The sequence below is a fragment of the Dipodomys spectabilis genome, unplaced genomic scaffold, assembly GCF_019054845.1.
Source record: "Dipodomys spectabilis isolate Male_0828 unplaced genomic scaffold, ASM1905484v1 ptg000019l, whole genome shotgun sequence".
In the NCBI taxonomy this organism is placed as follows: Eukaryota; Metazoa; Chordata; class Mammalia; order Rodentia; family Heteromyidae; genus Dipodomys; species Dipodomys spectabilis.
Window position 1 is genome coordinate 17,235,331 of NW_024870696.1, and position 21,867 is coordinate 17,257,197.

At 38.5% G+C, this 21,867-nt stretch overlaps 1 protein-coding gene across 1 annotated transcript in view; it reads right to left on the reverse strand.

The window, feature by feature from the left end:
• Positions 1-21,867, reverse strand: part of Pappa2 (pappalysin 2) — a 214,997-nt gene that overhangs the window by 127,350 nt on the left and 65,780 nt on the right. The window contains 3 exon segments of the mRNA XM_042674437.1: positions 1,174-1,366; positions 3,132-3,425; positions 15,716-15,861. Coding sequence (XP_042530371.1) covers positions 1,174-1,366; positions 3,132-3,425; positions 15,716-15,861 — 633 coding nt within the window.

The window sequence follows — 21,867 nt, forward strand, 5'->3', positions numbered from 1 at the left end:
TGTTATAATAACCACCTCTCTCTGTATTCTCTCTTGGAAGTTTTTATTAAAACCCAAGGGCACAATGACATAGTTTGGGGACACCTAGCTACTTAGATGGGCCTTGACACCCAGAAAGGAGACATGGAACAAGAAAGAGGAGCTATCCACCTCCTTAATGCGACAGCACTAAATTCAAAGAAATAATTCCTCTTCCTCTTTTCTGAATTTCCAGTGACTTTCCTCAAATCATTTCCACTTAGTGCGGGGTCTTAGACCAGCTGTATTTGTTTCTCTGCCTCAGATTTCTCACTTCTATGGCTTTGAGTTCTGCTTACTGCAAGAACTGCCTAAAATAAGTGCAACAAAATATCTAGCATGAGGTTTTCTGCCTATCAAGGCCAGTCAGCAGAAGTCACCGATGGGATTCTCATCTTTTCCAATTAAACCTAAAGCCCAATAACCCTGTTAATTATTGTTCTTTCTCCCAGCTTCCTTTAGTACTTACAAAAAAAATCCCTGGCATTTGTTATGCGAAGGACAATTGAGTGAAAGCTAGCTTTATTTATCATGCTTTTCTTTGATAAGCCTTATGAAGTGTCCATTGTGGCAGATCAAGAGGCAAAAGATACAAAATGTAGTTCCACTTCCACCCCCAAAGGCCAGATGAGAGAGGCAGATAGGAAAAGGAACAGATAGTGAAAATTCCCGGAGAGAGTGGCCATAAAGGCACACCAAGGCAGGAGAGAGAGATGGAAGACAGTCATGGCGATTTGTACACTCCCATCTACCTGCAGAACTGCCTGGAGGAATTTGCCTTACTTAGTTCCCGTCCCCTGAACTGCACCATTGAAGCAGCAAGCCTCTGTTCTATCATCATACCACAGAAGAACAGATGGACTGAGACAGGTGGCAAATGCCACCTCACTTCTTACAGGCCATCTTTATTATACTGACCATCCTCTCCAGACCCCTGGCTGAGAAGTGAACACTGTGCTGAACTACTGTCTCACAAAAGTGGCCCATGAACTGGGCTGAGGAGCTGAGCCCAGAGCTGGCTGGAGGAGGCAGCCCTGAGCAGTGCTGGACCCATTCCCAATTGCAAAGAGGGGTCCCCAAGCGTCTCATTCTTCCTCTCCTATAAAATTCTGCAAGGAAAATACATCAGCTCACCCACTGCAAGACCTGTCTCACCTGTCATATATAACTCCACCAATAGGAGGCAGCCAATGGATCGTGAGGGACTTCTGGGTCTGCCCAATGACCATGGGTGGGATGGGAATGGGGGTGGGCTTTCTGCTTTGACTCCATTGCTGGTATACGAGGTCCAAATAGCAGTGCATGCGGGCCACTTGGTTGGGGGTGAAGCTGTCAGTACAGTCATCATCTGTGGAGGCAAAATAAGAAAGCATAAGACATGGAGTGATTGTACTTGTGAAAGCCCACCAAGGTCATTGATACCAATTGTTACCAATACCTTGGCATGCACTAGTCTCAATAAACACTTGTTGAAAGAGTAAGTACATTCTGTTTCAGAAGGTGTCTAAACTAGAAGTGGGAAAGAGAAGGCAGAAGCATAAGACTTGCTTATCTCAAAAGCCAGGCCATTAATTTAATAGTGGAGCTGACCCAGAGTGAACTTGGCACCCTGGAGTTACGTACAGGGTTGCAGTTAACAGTTGCTTATTCGGTAAACCACAAGATGGCACTGTTTCAGCAGAGGGCCTTTCATGCTTCAAGTCGCAGACACCTGCTTTGCTTTATTGCCCTGTGATGCCGGCCAAGACTAGTGAAAATTCAGTGGAGAGTCTCAAGGGGGAGAAAGCCAAATGTCAAGGAAACAGTCTAACTTTTGGAACCAGAAAGTCCCCCTATTTTCCATCCATGTGCTCATAGTGTTGAGAGAGGATTTGTTGTTGTCGTTTTGGTTTGCTTTGTTTTCTGATGGGGTACTGGGATGCATATATGCTAGGCGAGGAAGCACCGTGCTACATGAACTATGCCCTCAGCCCCAAATCAGTTATCTCAGAATTGGGGATGTTTCCACTGAAAACATGCTAGTCAAATATTACCTCTTCTTTTCTCTTATATGATTCCTCTGTAAACCTTAAAGGTGACACGTCAGGAGTTCCTACCTCTGCTCCTCATCTGAACTCTGCCCCTGGCAAAGGCCACCGTGTTGTGACTAGAGAAGGAGCAGGTGTTGGTGCTTACAAATTTATTACACAATTATTCACCTCAATGAAACTTGAATGGAGAAAAATATCTTAATAGGTCACAGGCAGGACCAACTCTTTCTTCCCTAAAAGTCATTACCGTGCATTGTCCTTTGGGGGTTAGCTCTAGAAGGAGTATTTGGAACTGTAAAACCATTTTTTTAACCATTGGATTAAATGGATCAAGTCAAATTAGACCTTAAGTTTAGGATCCAATTTAAGTCTATCCTCAGGACACTGGTTAGTGTTACAATTTTCCAGAAACAAGGAAGATAGAAGCTATAGGCAAGAAGGATAATACAGAGTTTACATCGAGGAAAGACAAGAGCAAACAGTGCAGTGACTCTCAGGACACCATTTTCTAAAGAGTACCATTTTGAGCAGGGTATGTGGAGTGCAAGCCAAGAATCAGTGTACAGCTACTGTAAAAAAAATTCAGATTTTAATAGTAGAATTTTTAATAGTAGAAAATGCATCCTGAGCTTCAATTAACCAGGTCCTCATGTTATTCATCTGTAAAAAAAAAATACCATAAAGAACTACCTTGAACCTAAAACCTCTTTCACACATTGGACTCTCCTTCAGAGTGAATGTTTCCAAAAATGAACAATAGCAAGAATCCCTAAATTCTCTAAGTTGACTAGAGCTCAGGAGGGCTTTTTGGCTTTGTCCTCTTTTTATAATTCAAGAAAGAGAAGTACCTTTATGTTTAAAGCTAGTGGGAAAAAATTCATTCAACAGGGTTTCTAATATTTCAGTAATCCTCAAGTCCAACATAGTTTGGCAGGGAGGGAGTGAGGGGGAAGAGAACATTTCATAATAAATATACTTCAATTCTTTGACACTAATGACTGCTCAGTAATCTCTCTAGCTCCCACACCTCCATTATGAGAGTCTCCAGAGTAGAGGTGATCTTTAGGGGAAATCAAATCATACCTGTGTAGCTCATGTAGTTGTTGAAGGGAGCTCCTGGGAAGTGGCCAAGGCCACAGGTGTCATTGCCCGGGTCTGGGTCCCTGCACAGCTTACTCTTGGGAGTGGGGACCGTGTCGGCACAGAGGTCCCCTGTTTCCATGGATGGCACTGTCTCCATGCAAGGGTCATCACAGGATTCTCTTTCACTGACCCCCTTGAAGACATGGTAGAGTCCCAGGACATGTCCTATTTCATGGATCATGATGTCGGTGTGGCCAGGCATGCCATAGTATGTGGGATTGAGGACAATACCACCTACAATGGAAAGTTTAGAAAACATCTCTGAGCATTCAATGCATATCAGTCATTCTGTTCTGAGCTATCTGTTCTGATAAACTTCAAATATTATATTTCAGACTTTAAGGAGACATTTTATGACTTTTATTGGCATAGTCATTATACTTCCCTCCTGCCACAAAGACACTCAGAACTAACCAATAAACATTCCTTTCACTCCTTCCATGGGTGCGTGTGGGTCTAGATATGTCTATAGGGTTACGTGTATGGACAGAGCAATATGAGCGTGTATCATGGTGACTTAAGCTCAGGATTCATTTTCTACTATTAAAATCACCCATGCTATAGAACATCCTGAATAGCATTGTTTAAATAAGATCTCTTAGACTTCCATTTTTATTAAATGACTGCTTTTGAAAAGTTGATGTTACCCTATATCTCATTAAATAAGACTATTCTGCTTAGTTTTGAAATCATATTATAAAGTCACTTTCTCTGTATTTTTTGTGAACTCTTACTTTCAATGCCTTGGTTCTATTCAGGCATTAACAGTAGTTAATAATAGTTCATGGAAATAAGGTTTTGGATGATATTTTTGTGTTTTTTAAAGTGTTTTCTAAGTCCTGGGATTTGAATTCAGTGCTTGCTTGGCAAGGACTTGACCCCTGAGCCACACCTCCAGCAATGATTATATTTTCAAATGGAAAAAAATCATCCAAAGGAGTTTAAAAAATAAAGCCTATCAGGCTATCCCTGATAAATTAAATCAAAAACTTTTGAGGATGTGCTTTACACATCGTATTTAAATAAAATAACAACAGAAAAACCAACTTACTAGGTAAAGGGCTGTTGTTCTAGGTGAGAGTAGAAAGGATTAGGAGCTGTCAAAATATAAGTTTGCTACCTGGCCCCTCCATATACCAGCTACAAGGACTAGATGGCTGTCAGATTTCCTACAACTCAGTATTGTTGTCTAGAAAATGGAGGCTAAAACACTAGCATTGGTTTTTGTTTTGTTCTTAGCTGGTTCTTGGCCTTGAGGTTTGAACTCAAGGCCTCCTGTTTGCCCAGTTGACTTTCTACCACTTGAGCCACACCTTCAGCCTGGGTTTTTGCTAGCCATATGGGGGACAGTTTCACACATTTTTCTGACAAAGCTGTCTTTGAGACCTCATTCTCTGAGTCTCAGCCTCCTGAGTAGGAAGGATTGCACGTGTGAACTACCAGTACCAGCTGGTTTGTTTTCTTGAAAAAGAAAGGGCAAAAGTCCAAACATCTATCTCTCTGGCTTAGTAAAATTCCACTCCCACAGGATGACTGTGGCTCATGCTTAAAATCCTATCTACTCAGGAAGATGAGATCTGAAGATTAGAGTTCAAAGCCAGCCTGTGCAGGAAAATCCAAGAGACCTTTATCCCTACTTAACTACTACAAAGCTTGAAGTGGAGCTGTGGTGCAAATGGCAGAGTGCTAGCCCTGAGCAAATAAGGTCAGGGACAGAACCCAGGCCCTGAATTCAATCCCTAGGATCAGCATAAAAAATATCCATTCCTTGTTTCCCTCTTCATTCCGTAATTGAACCACTTGACCGGGCTATATTTCTTTAGTCCTCAAAATTGTCAGGGTCAGGCTGAGTCTCATCTCTGGAGCCTGAGACAAGAATGTCAAGAGGCCTAGATTAATCCTCTTAAGCTCAGTTACCCTTGGCTGTATTCCCTGGCTGACCCTGTCTTTGTGACCCAGTCTAATACTAGTTTCCAAGGTTGGATTCATTCACAACAATGGAGTCTTCTCTCTATTACAGTGTCCAAAGGCTGTCTGGCCCTCCAGAAGAACAATTTCAGCAACAATTCTCTTTCACTTGTACATAGCTGATAATGTATCATACCACGATCAAGATTAATGTACCTTGAAATCAGGTCTTGAAATCAGTAACATCTATTGCTGAAAAAAAAACAGTGAAATGCAATATTCCCACTTCCCAAGATGGCTACCATTTCATGTCAACATACACAAGTACAGAAATCATCCAGGTGCACATACAATTACGCATTCAGTTCTCTAGCAAGAATATCAATATTGACTTCCATGAAGATAATTTAAGAAGGCAGTTTTCTGTTTTCTCCCCGTTGCCTGTCAAGTGCTTTCTTCCTCATCCTCCTTCCTGTATCAAATCTCTTCCCTCTTTTCACATTTAGTGTCTTTCTGCAGTTTCCTTAGCTTACATTCTTTTCTAAATAAGTTTTGAATTACAAAAATGAATATGCTGGAAGTAAGACTTTAAAAGGCTATGCAGTTCATCTGCAAGGTTCAAATATCCACATTGATCAGTTTTGCCTAAATTCATAAATTCTGATCCTGGCTGATATTCTGGAGGAACAAAGTGGCAAAATGCTTAAATCTACTGGAGAAAACTGCAGCATGCCATAATTTCCTGAAAATTCATGATGTCTGTAAGAATTATTTCAATAAAGGCCACAGAAATTTTGTATAACCCTTTGCTGGTTGTACATATTTGAACACAGATCCTTTTTGACATTTTTAGAATACAATATTTCTTAGAGAAACTTCCGAGAATGCTACCAAAAATAAAGGAAAATCCTAACCAATAGTTATTTTCTACCCATGTGTCTATGAGCAAACAGTAAATGTTCCCTCACTTTATGCATAGGCCAGCTCAAGTCTTTTTGTGATTTCCTCCCGCTATTGACAAAATAAGTATAGATGAACATTAAGAAGATTCTAAGGACAAGGCATAGGAAAAACAACATGTATCAAGAAAGAAGGGATAGCCAGTAGTGTGACCTTTTGGACCCTTCAGGAGAATGCAAGTATGATCCTCAAAATAGTATGATTTCAGACAACTTCTAGAAGCCTCTGTCTCAATTCCAAGGGAGATATCCTTTGTCTGAGAAAATTCTGCAATAAACATTCAGCTTTCAGTGAGCCATCCTATATATATAAATTTGGGAAAAGCATAAAAAGGGAAGTCTTTAGCACTCCTAGAAAACCCCTTCCACATCCTGGTTATTTGGCCAAAATTTCTTTTACTGCATGCCTCAAACAGAAGAATATAGAGTTAACCAGACAGTATGTAAATTTTAATTTAAAAAACATTAGAATTTTAACCCATATTTACAGTGATTTTTTAATTTAAGAAACATCTGCTAAATATCATCTACGTGTTTTTACTATCATCTAAATCAATGAACTTAGTCATTACATTATGACACTTGGTATGTTGCACAAAATATAGCAAATATAGAAATGTTGGAAATGCAGAATTATATACTGTTCTGGTATAAGGAAAAGTGCTGTGCAGACCAAAACATATTGAGAGAAAAGTCCAAGATCGGAGACTCCCTAAATAACTCCCCTGCCAGTGTACCACGTCTTACAGGCACTGGGGCTATGGAAACTTGGAGTCTAACTCTGTAATTTTGGCTCTGCAGTTCTGCTCTGGGTCTCCTAAATGAGAGGCTCTAATGTCTTATTAAGATTTCTCTACTTTTACTTCCATGCCTAGAAGAACTAACACGCAGGGATTTGTAAAATGATTAGAAAGTATTGTGTACAGAATTGTGTGATCATGGACTGTGCCCATCTTAATTTCCTATTTTATGTCCCAAGATTCCCATTTCTTGGTAGCTTGGGGGAACAATCACACTTGCTACAATCATGTCTTCTACAGATTTTTCAGTGATACCAACTCCCTCTTATTAGTCCTCACTCCCTGTCCACCAGTGATATTTTCCCATCCACTCTTCTGTGATCAGATCTCCCCAACAATTCTTCTTTATTCCAGCTAAAACAACACTACTCACACATTAGGGGAGTAGGTTTGAACCACACACGCACACACACACACACAAACACACACACACACGTACATGGATGAGAGGAAAGACATCATTTCATGATTCAGTTTAGAAAAGTTCTTTCATGTTTTAATAAAAAAAAAAAATGACAAATACACAGCTGTGAATTCAGGCCAAAGCCTGACTGAGGCATACAACTTGGTGCCCAAAAATCTAAAAAGAGGAGTGAAAGGACTTGTTTTCATTAAGAAGAAACAAGACATAATAACAAATAATAATTAAAAAAACAAATCCCCAGAGTGTCAATCCTTCCCTGCCCTCTTCGACATTTGAGTCTGGCCAGGGAAGGCCAAGGAGCTGTGTCTTCCCACTGTTCCAGAGAAATGTGTTGTTATACTTTTTCAGAAGCAATAATGTGGAAATGATGAGACAATCGTATGACATGCTTCTTGCCAGAACTATTTAATGGTAATATTCAAACAAACCAGGATTATTGTTGGATGCCAGTACCTACATCTCCCACTTCCTTCTGCGTTCATTACCACCAGTGAGTGCCTACCTTTGGGGGTTTACATCATGGTCTAGGAAGCCCTTTCACATGATAACCTTGAAGTGACCAGGGTGCTTTTCTTTTATGGCTGTGGACACTCATTGGACATCTATTTATCTTTCCTTTGGAGATATGCCTTAAAAGCTCTTGGGCTATTTAATGATATAATCAGTGATAATAGCAAGAGTCCTGACATCAATGGGTTGTTATAAGGTTAAAGTAGGTCAACAAATAAGAATCTAGCTTAAAAGGTTATAGTAAGGTAAATAAATGTATATATCTAGCTTATTTCCTAGAACAAAATCACTGGAAAAATAACATTAGCCAGTTTGCCAGTATGGATACCATTCTATGATGCAGTGTGCACACGCATTTTCCCCTCATCCTTTATGGCTTTCCTCTAACCATCTTCATTTATCAAGAGAATAGGTGCCAGGGACTGCCCACAAACAGGACAGATCTGTTGGGAAACAGTCATTGATGCTAGAGAGACAAACACCTCCCACAAGACACACTTAGTGACCCTCAGCTCCTCATGCTTTGCTTCTATATTGTTCTGATGCTGAGATCAAAGACACCCAGAAGACAGACAAAACTTGGACATTGTTTCACATAGACAAAGACCCCAGCCATCACACTGGGATTTGAAAGTCACTCCAAGCTGCTCAGCTTAAAAATTTGCAATTAGGAGGGTGAGGTAAAATTTTACAAACTTGAGACATTTAAGCCAGGTGTAATGTGACATTCTTATAATCCTGGCATTTTGGAGGCTGAAATGGGTGAGTCTAAGACTATCCTGGGTTATGTAATAATACTTTGTCTCAAAAAGAAAACCAAAAACAAAACTGGAAAGAGAAGAAAATGAAAGGAAGGAAAGAAATTAGGGCTGTTTTTGCAATTCTTTGTAGATCCTGACAGTAACTCAGCTTTACACAAAAGATCTTTGTTCTATAGTACTGATGTTTAGTTAAGGAAGAATATATTTATCATTTCCTGTACTCAAACCCACTGCTCGTGTTCAGCTTTCCTTTTGGAGACAGAATTTTGCATCAGAAACTAAAGCTAAAACACAGATGGGATTCTCTCACCTACCATTTAATTTATCTTCTTGTGCTTTCTCTTCTCACCTGCCACATTGAAACAGGAAGTAAAAATATATGGCAGCATACTCTGGCCCCTCAATCTTCTCTCTGAATGGAGACTCCCGGCAACCACCTCCCACTCTCCAGTCTATACCAACCTGCGAGGTTGAGGGGACTCTGGTTTAGTCAGTATGGACTCTATAATACCAAAGTGCCCACTGCTCTATTAGCCCCCAAAGACCCCGATCAGCCTCTCAAACTGAAGGAAGAGAGATAAAGGGAACTGAATGGATACAGTAAAGTTGACTAAACCCTCCCTTCTGAGACTCAAAACCCTAAACAGGCTTGTATGAAGATCAGCCTGATAGATGCCTGAGTAAGTGGCCCATATCTAAAGAGGAATCACTGATCAGTGAGGTATAGCCCCAAGAGTGGCCCAGAGCCTGACAGAAATTTCCTGCTCTTGTGAGAGAAATGAGGGTCATCCCAGGTTAGCAGCATCACCAGATGAGTAAGGATAAAACATGCCATTTCCTCTGTGGTCATAGAGAGATAAAGCCTCCCACAAAAACACAAGGGCGCTACAAAATTAAGAAGAGTCAGGGAAGGGGTATGTTGGAGGAGTGTGTGGGAATATTAAAAAGGCTAACATTGAGCAAGATACAGGAACTGCTTTGTTAAACGGCAAACCTTTTGTACATTGACTTAAAGATAATAATAAAAAGCAATAATAAAATAATAAATGCAATTTCTATCTGGAGGAGAAATTAATATCTTAAATGTCAAGACATTTCAAATGCATGTTGTCATATTTTGTTTGGTTTTATTTATTCTTTTTTTTTTTTTTTTGCCGATCCTGGAGCTTAGAACTCTGGGCCTTGGTGCTGTCCTTCAGTGTCTTAGTGCTCAAGGCTAGAGCTCTATCATTTGAGCCACAGCGCAACTTTAAGCTTTTTGTGAGTAGTATATTGAAGAGTCTCGTGGAGACTTTTCTGCCTGGATTGGCTTCGAACCAAGATCTTCAGATCTCAGCCTCTTAAGTAGCTAGGATTACACACATGAGCCACTGGTGCATGCCTTGGTTTTATTATTTTAATAATTACATTTGCTTATTCAATCAGTATTTCCATAAAGTCCATGAGTTACTAAGAACTATGCAGAAAAATATAGTAAGTGAAATATTAGCATTTTTCTGTTCTATAAAATGTATACTTTGCAGTGGAATGAAAATAAAATTTAAAAAAAACAGGAAGGTTCAATGTAGAAATTAAACTTAATTCTGGAAGAATCAATGCACTTCAATGTGTGTACTGAGATTTGAACGCAAAACGGAGCCAGTATTATAAACCTGCACATAGATTATTGTAAGTTGAGTTCCCTGGATTTAGCAATTGGTAGCCATGTGTGACACAGCTGTTCCTAATGGGTTGGCAGGGAGAATGCAAATGTGCCTTCTCAGAAGACCTTTCAGCTTTGATTATGAAGAACAAGCTAAAACAATAAGACAGAGTTGTTGTGTGGTCTAGGGGATGGTGCAGAGGAAGCAGAGAGAGAAGTTGTTGATTGAAAGATGAAACCTTAGCAGCAGACAACAGAGTTTCCAAAGGGATGCAATGTTTCCAAGTTCTAACTGACTTTCCTCAGCTTGACACAGACCACCATAGTAGTTCATGATAAAGAATATAATTCCTAGAGCACTTATATAAAAAATTAACTCAGGCAGTTTGAGAAAAAGATATTGGTTGCAATAGTTTTTAAAGTGGCTCTGTAAAACTTTTAGGGTTGGATGTTATATGCCCATAAAATGGGGGATGAGGGCCAGTCTGCAGGTGTCTACATAATGACTTCCAGTTACTGGCTGACATATACTCCCTCAAAATAACTTCTCCACAATGAAGAGCAAATCTATAAAAAGGATTTTTTTGCAGTCCAAGGAAGGAGAAGTTTGGGGAAGCACAAGAAAAGAAAATGGCATAGGAGGATGGACAAAAAGAAAGTTATGGAGAAGGAAGAGGAGGAGGAAGAGGAAAAGGAATGGGAAAGGAGGAGGAAGAAGAGAAAGAAGAAAGAGGAAGAGATGGAGGAAGAGAAGGAGGAGGAGAAGGAGGTAGGACATTTCCAGTTTGGGCAATTACATATAAAGCTATGGACATTCCTGTAGAGGTTTGCAAATGAAACTTGTATTTTTCATTTCTAGGAGATCAACAACCAAGAATCTAATTACTGGATAATAGAGTTTGACTTATTTTGTTTAATAAGGCATTTTCCAAATATTCAGGGTGACCAAGCCATATCACTTCCCCACCAGCAAAATATGAGAGCTATTTCCAATCTTACAAGCACTTAGTATTGTTTCTACGCACAGTTGAGTTCTACAGATAGGGACAATGACCTATCCCTGTGGTTTCCATTTGCATTTTCCTAATGTCTAATGATGTTGACCATCATTAGATGTGCTGATTTTCAATTTCTGTAACTAGTAAAATGTCTGCTGGTTTCTTGGCCCACTTCTAACTGAAATGTTAGTTTCTTCTTACTGTTCGGTTTTGAGAGCTCTCTACTAGATGCAAAGTATTTGTCAGAAATGTGCTTTGCAAAGTTTGTTCTTTCATTTTGCATTTAGCAGTCCTTAGGGGGAAAAAGTTTTAAATTTTGGTCAAGTCCAATTGATGAGTTTCTATTTTTCTTAACTATGCTATTGGCATCCTAGATAAGCACACTGCTTAGTCCTGCCCCACATATTTTCTACACATTTTTTTTTTCAAAAGTTCTACAGTTTTTCTGGGTGCTCAGGGCTCACGCTTATAATCTTAGCTACTCAGAGGGGTGAGATCTGAGGATCGTGGTTCAAAGTCAGCTAGGGCAGGAAAGTACGTGAGACTCTTATCTCCAATAAACCACTCAGAAAAAGCCAGAAGTGGCATTGTGGCTCAAGTACAGAGCATGAGCCTTGATCACACAGAGACTCAGAGAAACCACCCAAGTCCTGAGTTCAAGCCATAGGACCAGAAAAAAAAGAGATCTACAATTTTGCCTTTTATATTTAAATACATGATCTAGTTTGAATTATTTTAGTAAGTTATGAGGCTTAATTAGGTTAGGTTCATTTTCTTTTGCCTCTGATTATTCAAATGCTCTAACACTAGTTGTTGAAAATAGTTGTTGCCTATGAAAAGATGTTACTTCTTTTACTCTTTATGGTGGTAATATATACTTTTCCTGAGTAAGTCTTCCATGGCTTAGTCTTTCCAGGGACCTAGCAATACTTTTTCTTCCTCAAAGACTTTTTTCCTTTATCCAAAGAATTTTTGCTCTATTAATTTTTTCTAATGAAAGTTTATTCTCTATTTATGTCTTGTCTTCTTTTTATTATTTCCTTCTGTCCTCATTCTTTGAGCTTAATATGATATTCTTTGCTGGCTTCTTAAGCTGGATAATTAGATCAGACTTTATTCTTTTCTAAAACACAAAGCTATAAATTTTGCCCTGTGTGAGTCTTCTTGTATATACAAGTTCTGATATGCCATGTTGTTATAATCATTTTGTTTAAAATATTTTCTTATTTCCATTATAATTTGCTGCTTGAGTCATTGGATAATTATAAATAAATTGCTCAGTTTCTAAATACATGAGGATTTCCTCATTTTTATTGTCTTGTTATTATTGATTTCTAGCCTATTTCCAATGTAATCAGAGAACAAGGTTTTTTTATTTCAATCCTTTGAAATTACTTTGGTACAGAACTCCTTTGATAAGTCTTCCAAGTCACATGAACAAAGAACATATACACTGCTCTGTGTAAATACACTGGTTTAATTGTGTGAAATGAGTCAAAATTGTTCTTCATGCTTTCAAATATTCATGTCTCTACTCAATATTTATGTCTTTAATCTATTACTTTCTGAGAAAAGTTATTTAAGACTTGCAACTATGATTGTGGGTTTATCTGTTTCTTTTTTACATTTTTTAAATCAAATGTTGCTTTATACATCTTAGAGCATATTATTGATTATGGCCAAATTCATTGTGATTGCACTAGCCAACTGAATTTACTTTGTTATCACATAAGTAGTCCCATCTATATCTGATAATAGTACCTCACAGTGTACTTTATCTGATATTAAAAACAACATTGTTTTTCTTTAGATTAGTATTTGCCTTTCATGTGTTATCTCATCCTTTTACTTTCAACTGCCTTGACATTTTATGTAATATACATCTTTTACAAATAGTCTAAAGCTAATGTTGTTTTCAGTCTGACATTTTTTGAGTTTGAATTGGTGTCTTTCGTTCATCTACATTAGTAGTTACAAATGTGGGAAGTTTGAATCAATACCCTACAATTTATTTCTCTTACTTGTTATTTATTTCTGTTTTCTCATCCTTTGTAATCTTGTCTGGGTTATTTCCTCATTTTCTAGTTATGATCATTCAATTGTTCTATAATAGACACTAAAGATCGTAACATGAATATTTACTTAAAGGGTCTAAAACGACCTAAACCAGGTATGAGCAACAGAGGTTGTTAAGCCTTTTAAACTCTGAAATTTTTCTTATATTTTAAAGCCAAGAAATATGCCATCAACACAAATAATGCCTTGCCTTCATAGGCTCAGATCACAAAAAATATCATAAGTTTTCTAATTCCTCACAGGCTTAGATCCAGGAATAAAAGGGCTTGTGGTTAAAAAAAAAATAGCTTCATAAGTATTATGTACTATATCCAAGAGCGGGAACCAACCCAGATACCGCTCAATGGACAAATGGGTCAAGAAAATGTCATATATATGTATACACACACACACACACACATATACATAAAAATGTGAGATACACACACACACACACACACACACACACACAAATGGAATTCTACTCCTCCACCAAAAAGAGTGATATTGTACCCTAGTACCCTTCAAAAGGAAATGGAAAGACTTGGAAAAAAGTTATAGTAATTAAAAGAAGTAAGCCAGACTTAAAGAAACAGATTGCATGATATCCCTCATTTGTGGTAACTAGCATGAGCCTATAAATCTACAAGTGAACACTACACTAGGACATGATAAATCATACAAGTTTCTAGAATATTCACACGGTGAAACTAAGTGAGGATATTCTTAGGAGAGGATCACAAAGGCCCAATAGCTACATGCATATGATCACATAAAATATTCATGGAAATGAACTCCAAGAAATGGAAACAAGAGGATTTTTTCTTTGTTGCTGTTTTTGTTTTCTGTACTTTTCGTCTTGTTCGTAAGTTTATCTGCCCTGAGAGTAAGGGAGGCACAGAAAGGTTAGGGCAAAGGGTGATCAAATGCAGTAGGAATACACACTAGACACTATATTGAAAATGAACTGTATGACTTCTAGACGGGGAATGGAAGGGAAAAACTGGGAGAGGGCAAGGCAAAGGATGACACTGTTAAAAAGAAATATACTTGTTACCTGAATGATTTAACTGTAACCCCTCTGTATATCACCTTTACAATAATAATAATATATACATAAATTTTTTAAAGAGAGCTGCCTATTCCTAAAACTGTTTCAGATTCTATAGAGTTAATAACACCCAGTCATCCTTACTAGAGAAACCCTTTTTTCAGATCCTTAAACAGTTAATTTTACTGTCTCCTCCATTGCCTAAGGCATAGATACATCACTATCAAGACACATATATATCTCCCAGGATCTTCTTGAGGGTCTAGTCTATGTAAGAAGTCCACCAGTGTTCTGATACATATACACAGATATACGCACACAAATAAACACATGTAACTCTCAATATTCATCCATATTGATATATGATATGTATCTATATATAGATGTATATATGCATACATGTGCATATACATATGTCAATGTGTCATATATACATGTATGCATATATACATATGTATGTATGGGTGTATATGTATATACATATGTACAAACTAGCTTTGATTAAATAGATAATGCCCCTTGGTGGTAGCTAATTAAGATTTTCTGTACAATAATAGGTAAGACAATTAAAACAGATGGTCTCTCATGCGTATTCAGTAGTTGCTGCTACTTTCCTAAGTGAGCAAGGAAGCTCTACCTGTCTGAATTTTCCAGAATTCCCTGAGTGCCCAGTCCCAGCAAAATGCCCACCAGATTTTGATACAGTGATTTTTTTTGGCCTGACCTTGAACTCCTGGCCTGGGTGTTATCCTTGGGCCTCATTGTGCTCAAATCTAGTGCTCTACCACTTAAGCCATAATGCCACTTTCAGCATTTTCTGAGTAGTCTGAGTAGTTTATTGGAGATAAGAGTCTCATGGACTTTCCTGCCCAGGCTGGCTTTGAACTGTGATATCACCTCAGATCTCAGCTTCCAGAGTAGGTAGGATGACAGATGGAAACCATAGGTTCCTGGCTTGGTACAATGTATTTTGTTAACCAGCTTTTACCATCTAGCGATGTTCTTCATAGATTATCCACTGTGAGCTCTCTAAGCTTTAAATGAATCTCTTTTTTTTTTTTAGTATTTTTTTTATTGTCAAGCTAATGTACAGAGGGGTTAGAGTTACATAAGTAAGGTAATAAGTACATTTCTTGTCAAACTTGTTACCCCTTCCCTCATTCATCCCAACAATTTATTTGTATTTAGATTATACAATCCATCTAGATTATTCTGTTTCCCTAATGTCTCTTATTTGCCTGCACTGAAACATTTGATAATCTCCTAAGTAGCTTTCTTAACCCAAAGCTGTGAACTGTTAATTCATTGAACACATTTATTTTAGTCGTTCTCCCACCCCACCCCCACATTCACTTACACAAATGCCTTTAGACCTCCTTGACTTTTCTACTGTATTTGGTTTTTAATCTCACTTACCAAGGTGGCCGAGAGCTTCCTTGTCCCAAGGCCAGGTGGCTGCACCTGCCAGGTCTTCCCGCACTGAGCTGGCAAAGTAGATATTGAGGAAATGAGTACTGTTGAGCTTCAGGGTCTCCTTTAGCTCCTTCATGCTCATATATACCCTGGAGAACATGAGAGGAGAGAGAATATCACACCAAAGGATTGATATGTAGAGAATAACACAGTCAGACTTAGTTACTCTGGTGGCCTTTCCAGACAGCATACCCCTTTGAAAGGACAGAAACAGACACTGAGTTCAGCCTATCATGAGGACCACTAAAAAATAGACACTAAAACGCACATTTGATATATTTGTTCCAAGATAAAGAATACTCTGCCTTAAAAAAAAAACACTTCCATATCTCTGTGAATACTTGGTATTTGACATCATTCTTAATTTTCCACTTACACCCAAATTCTTTCTTCAAGATGAATCTAATGATATTACTATGTTTTTATTTTTTTGCCTTGAAGATTTTCTCCAGGCCATGCATAGTGAAAGAAAAGCTTCCAGCTCGTAGTCTCTGCTTCTTTCTAACATAGTGTGTGAGCATTATGATGACATGAAGTCCCTTTAAATCTCCATTTTGCTATATGCTGAATACATTTATTTTGAGGGATGTGCCAGTACTGAGGCTTAAACTTAGGGACTGGGTGGTGGCCCTCAGTTTGTTTTTATTTTGTTTTGTTTTCTTTTACTCAAGGCTCACACTCTACCACCTGAACCAAAGCTCTGCTTCTGGTATTTTGGCAGTTAAAGATAAGAATCTCATGGACTTTGCTGCTGGACTGGCTTCCAACCACGATCCTCAGATCTCAGCCTCCTAATTATCTACAATTACAGGGTTGGGCCACTGGCACCAACTGTAATTTAATGATGACAGAGAGGTTAAAAACAGGAAGAGTTATAGACAGATGGGACATCATAATGATACCATAAATAATGCAAATAATGTACAGATGTTCCCTTTCTCAACTCTTAAACCATATAAACTCTTGCCCTCACCCCTGTTAATTCATCATACTTTCCAATATCTTTACTGGTAGCCTGCAATGTACTAAGCAATATTATGTTTGTACTCACTTGCAGAATTAAAGGTCTATTAAAAACACATGTCCTACCATCCCCCCCCAAAAAAAAGGAAACATGCATTTGGTCTCTGTAAGCTGAAATAAGTCAAAGGCCTTCATTTTGCAGGCATAAGTCAACCTTAAAATGTTATCATTTGGCTTGGCACTGATGGTTCACTCCTGTAATCCTAACTGCTCAGGAGACCGAGATCTGAAGATCACAATTCAAAGCCAGCCCAGGCAGAAAAGTCCTTGAGATTCTTATCTCCAATCAACCACCAAAAAGCCAAAAGTGGAGCTGTAGTTCAAGTGGTACAGTGCTAGCCTTGAGCACAAAAATGATGGGCCAGTGCCCAGGCACTGCAAGCCCAGGACCAGTACAAACAAACAAGCAAACGAAAACCCAAAAGCAATGATTTTTAAAAGGAGGAACTTAGTCAGAGTTCAGATTTAGATTCAGTTAGATTGGAATTAGATTCACTAGCTATTTCCCATAGGAACCATGATCTGCCATTGCAAGCCAAGGTATGCCTCTAACACAGCTTTAGCTAGGAAGACAGACCACTCAGCACAAGCTGGAAATTCCATTACAGAATGTTCGTGGTTGCAGTTTTGCTAGACCAGCTGCAGGCAAACCCAAACTCAGAAGCTCATACCAGGACAGTGTGACACTTTTCTCTTGCTTTCCCTGCTCCCAATCATATCATTGATGACATCTATTTAACCCATGAATCTTATGTATTGGCAATGAGCACCCAAAAACTACGGAGTGCCCCCACAAAGAGACTGCTTTTGTGTTCATTGGAACCCAAAGAAACAAACAAACAAAAAGATCTTGCTTTCAAACCAAGGATGCTTGGGAGAAAAGAATTTTTAAAGTAGTATTTTTATTGACATAATATCTTGGAAAAATAGCTCTCAACCACAAGAAATCATCTAAGCTCCACAACCTCGCATCAAATATGATCGAAGCGCTATCCCTTTAACTGCTTTCCTGGAGACACATTGTTTTGAGACTGTTGCTTGGTTCACCCTGGACATTAGTCACACTTCCCTTTGCTTTATTGAAATAATTATATAAATATATGTATATATATATACACACATACATATTTTACTGATGGTTTGAGTTTATGATATTAAGTAAATCTTCAATGTGAAGAATAGAAGAGAAGGGAGAAGAGAGGAGAGGAGAAGGGAAGAGAAGAGGAGATGGGAAGGGAAGAGGAGAGGGAAGGAGAGGAGAGGAGAGGGGAGTGGAGGAGAGAGGAGAGGGGAGTGGAGGAGAGAGGAGAGGGGAGTGGAGGAGAGAGGAAAGGGGAGGAGAGGAAAGGAGAGGAGGGGAGGGGAAGGGAAAGGAGGGGAGAGGAGAGGAGGGAGGAACTCAACATTGGGCCTACTTTCTGCTCTGGGAACTCAGGAAGAAAATGGATACCATTCTCTGTTGCTATTCCAGATTTTATTTTAATAGTTTTCTTTGTTTTGATCTCCCCAACTTCCCTCAAATTCTTCTTTTCCTGGGATGTTTTACTTGAGCTATCTGTGTGATACTGGCTTCCCTACCACTTACCAGTCTTGGCTACTGATACTTTGTCCTCCCTCAACCCAGCACTTCTGCTCATTTCTCTTGAGCATCCTCCAAAAGACTTCTCCACCAACCTCATTAGTGGGTTCCACTCATCTCCCTTTTCTTTGTTGCCCAATTCCTTCCCCAGTAATAAATCACCCTTCCAGATGAGAGTGTTTATGTCATGCTGGTGGCAAACTGGGTGGGGTTGCTCAAATTCTTGTACTCCACAGAAATATAGATAGAAGTCTGTGTGACTAAGGTTGCAAATACATTGTAAAACACTAGAGACAATTGGAAACAGTTAATTAAATTGATAGGGACAAGTTTTATTTTGCTGGAAGCAAAAACTAGCATCTAGATTATTCTCCGAATCTATGAGAATGAAAGAGTGAAGGTCACTGTCTCTTTTGCATGCAAAGCATTTCAGAAGTCAATCTTAGCTAATGAAGACAAATGCCTTAGTTACTCAGCTAATATGATCGGAGTCTGGCTGAGTGTAGGGAACAATGGGTAGAGCTCTTAGTTCAAAGCTTAACATTTTGCTTTAGAGATTATTAAGAGACAAACAAGTTTATTATTTTCAAGGGAATATATAAATACAGCAAAATACCTAAGGTTCATAAACTGACCGTAGCTATGTATTAAAAGGGAGAAACTGCATCTGCTTCATGTGTCCAAGAAACTGCCTTTACCTGAATTCTCCAAATGATAACTGGATATATCTTTCACTCTTCTTCCTTCTTCACGAAATAGTTTTGAAGTCTTTCACTATCCAACCCCTGGTTAGTCCGTGTGGATTGAGAGTATCAGCTGGCTCAGCCTCCCACTCCACCCCAGTTTCTATCTTTATATTAGAAAACTTATATATTTATGTGAAACAGCCATTTAATACCAATCTTATTCTTGATGTCTTCACCTCTGATGACCTTCCTTCCTTTCTCCTTTGGCCATCCATTCTCATGGCTTTCATTTCTTATTTGTTTCCTTATTTTTCTTTTCTTTGCCTTTTTAAAAAGTTATTTCCTCTCCTCTCTAGGGGCTATCTGAAATACTTAATATTTTTCTCTTGCTTCCATTGGTTCAGTTAACTTATTCCCATGACCTTTGATACATAATGACAATGCCTCTTTCTTTGATAATAAAATAGGGGCATTTCACTGTGAACTCCAACACTCCCTCTAAAACACAAATGAAAGTGTACACCACACACACACACACACACACACACACACACACACACACACACACACTTAAACTTACTTCTGTACCTATTTTTAGTCTCTTTCCTTTGGTCCCACAGGATGAGGTTTTCTGAGCAAACTATAACTAACACCCTCTCTTTTCCTTCTTCGTTTCCAATTCAAACTTCCTAAGAGAATAATTTCCTCATTTTCCACATACTTCATTCTTCCATCACTCATTTGCATCACTTTATCAAAATCACTTTCATTGACCTTGTCAGTGAAATTCCCATTTTCCTTTCCACAATAGAAAGGTACCAAGTCGCCCTCTTGTTGGAAGCCATTGTTGTGATTTGTACTAATAGTTGCTTCCCCATTCTTTCCTTTCTTAACTTACATTTTACTGTAAAGGTGATGTACAGAGGGGTTACAGTTACATAAGTCAGATAATGAGTACATTTCTTTTTTAGCAGTGTTACCCCTTTCCTGGTTTTCTCCCACTTTTTCCCTTCCCAACGCCTTTCTTTCCAAAGCTGTAAAGTTCATTTCCAACATGGTGTCTAGTGAGTGTCACTGCTGAATTGGTTCACCCTTTGCCCCACTGTTTGTTTCTGTGATTCCACTTCTCTTCCCCAAATTAGATATATAAAAGACAACATGTACAGAAGTAAAAAAAAAAATGACATCAGGAAATAAACCAAAGGGGAAAAAGGAAGAAATAACTGCAAACTGTACAATTAAAAATATTTTGTTTCCATTTCTTGGAGTTCATTTCAATAAGCATCATTTTATATGCTCATATGCACATAGCTATTGAGCTATTGTGGTACTCTCCTAAGAAAATCCTATACATATTCTAGTTATTACAAATGAGGGAAACAGTGTATGCAGACTATGTTTCCGAGGCTTTCATTTCCTTATTAATGGGGCAATGTCATTCTTTCTGATGGAAACAGAATTCCATTTGTATATATACCACATTTTCTGGAACCATTCATCCACTGAGGAGGATTGATTCCACATCTTAGTTATGGTAAATAAGGCCACAATGAACATGGTTGTGCTGGTGGCTTTAGTGTGGGATGGTTTGTTGTCATTTGAGTAAATGCCCAGGAGTGGGATTGCTGGGTCACAGGGGAGCTCTATTTTTAGTCTTTTAAGAAACCTCCATACTGCTTTCCAGAGTGGTTGAATAAGTTTACACTCCCACCAACAGTGTAGTAATATTCCCTTTTGGCTACATCCCAGCCAGTATCTGTTGTTATTAGATTTCTTGATAATGGCCATTCTAACTGGGGTGAGGTAGAATCTCAATGTTGTTTATGGCCAGTGATGTTGAACATTTCTTCATGTTTCTATCGGCCATTCATATTTCTTCTTCAGCAAAGTCTTTAAGTCTTTAGTGCATTTATTAATGGGGTTGTTATTTCTTTGAGGATTTTTTGAGGGGGGTAATATTTTGAGCTCCCTACTTCCTTTGCTTTCATTACAATGCTCTTTCCTGGTTTCTTTCGTATTTCTAGACATCAGTTCTCAGTCTCCATGGTAGTTCAATTTCTCTATTCTAATACTTAAAACTTATTCCTAGTGTCCTGTTTGCACCCCACATTTTCCCCACTCTCCATGACCACCATTGGCAACTCTTTTTATTATTCAGCTTGCAAACAGAATTACTGGGTGACTCTCAAATATATAAATGTATCTATTCTAACTTTTCCTCCAAGATGAGATTCTTAATTCCCTTTAGTAAGTAGATATGTCTACCTTGTTTATCTACAGAAGCTTTGGAATCAACATGTCATGTGATGAGTGATTCTACCCAAATGCAACAGAAATGAAGACAAAGTGAATTTCAATATACCAGAAATAGTAGTACATCTGGCAAATCAATGGACACAGTATTTCCATAAATAGATCTCAGGAAGGGCTGAGGTTTTGGTTACATAAAGAAGAGGTATGTGCTTGTGTCTATGGACAGATAAAACATCAAGGATAAAGGAAAAACTACAATGGCATTTCAGCAATTACACAATTTTACAATCTAGGCTCTGGGTATCTTGGGAAGAACCTAAAAGGAAACCTTTATAAGCAAATGCAAGAATCCCACAATTCACAGGCAATTCTGCTTTAAAGCCTAATAAAAAATGATAGCATTAATTGAGGATAAGGATCATTCTCTCCATTGCTGGCATGAATGAAGGATATCAGCACCATTTAGGCACTTAAGAATTTTACAGCCTTGGGCCACACTAGAAGCCAGCTCTCCCCCAGAGAAACCGTAGGGGCAGAACATCATCTGGAAACAC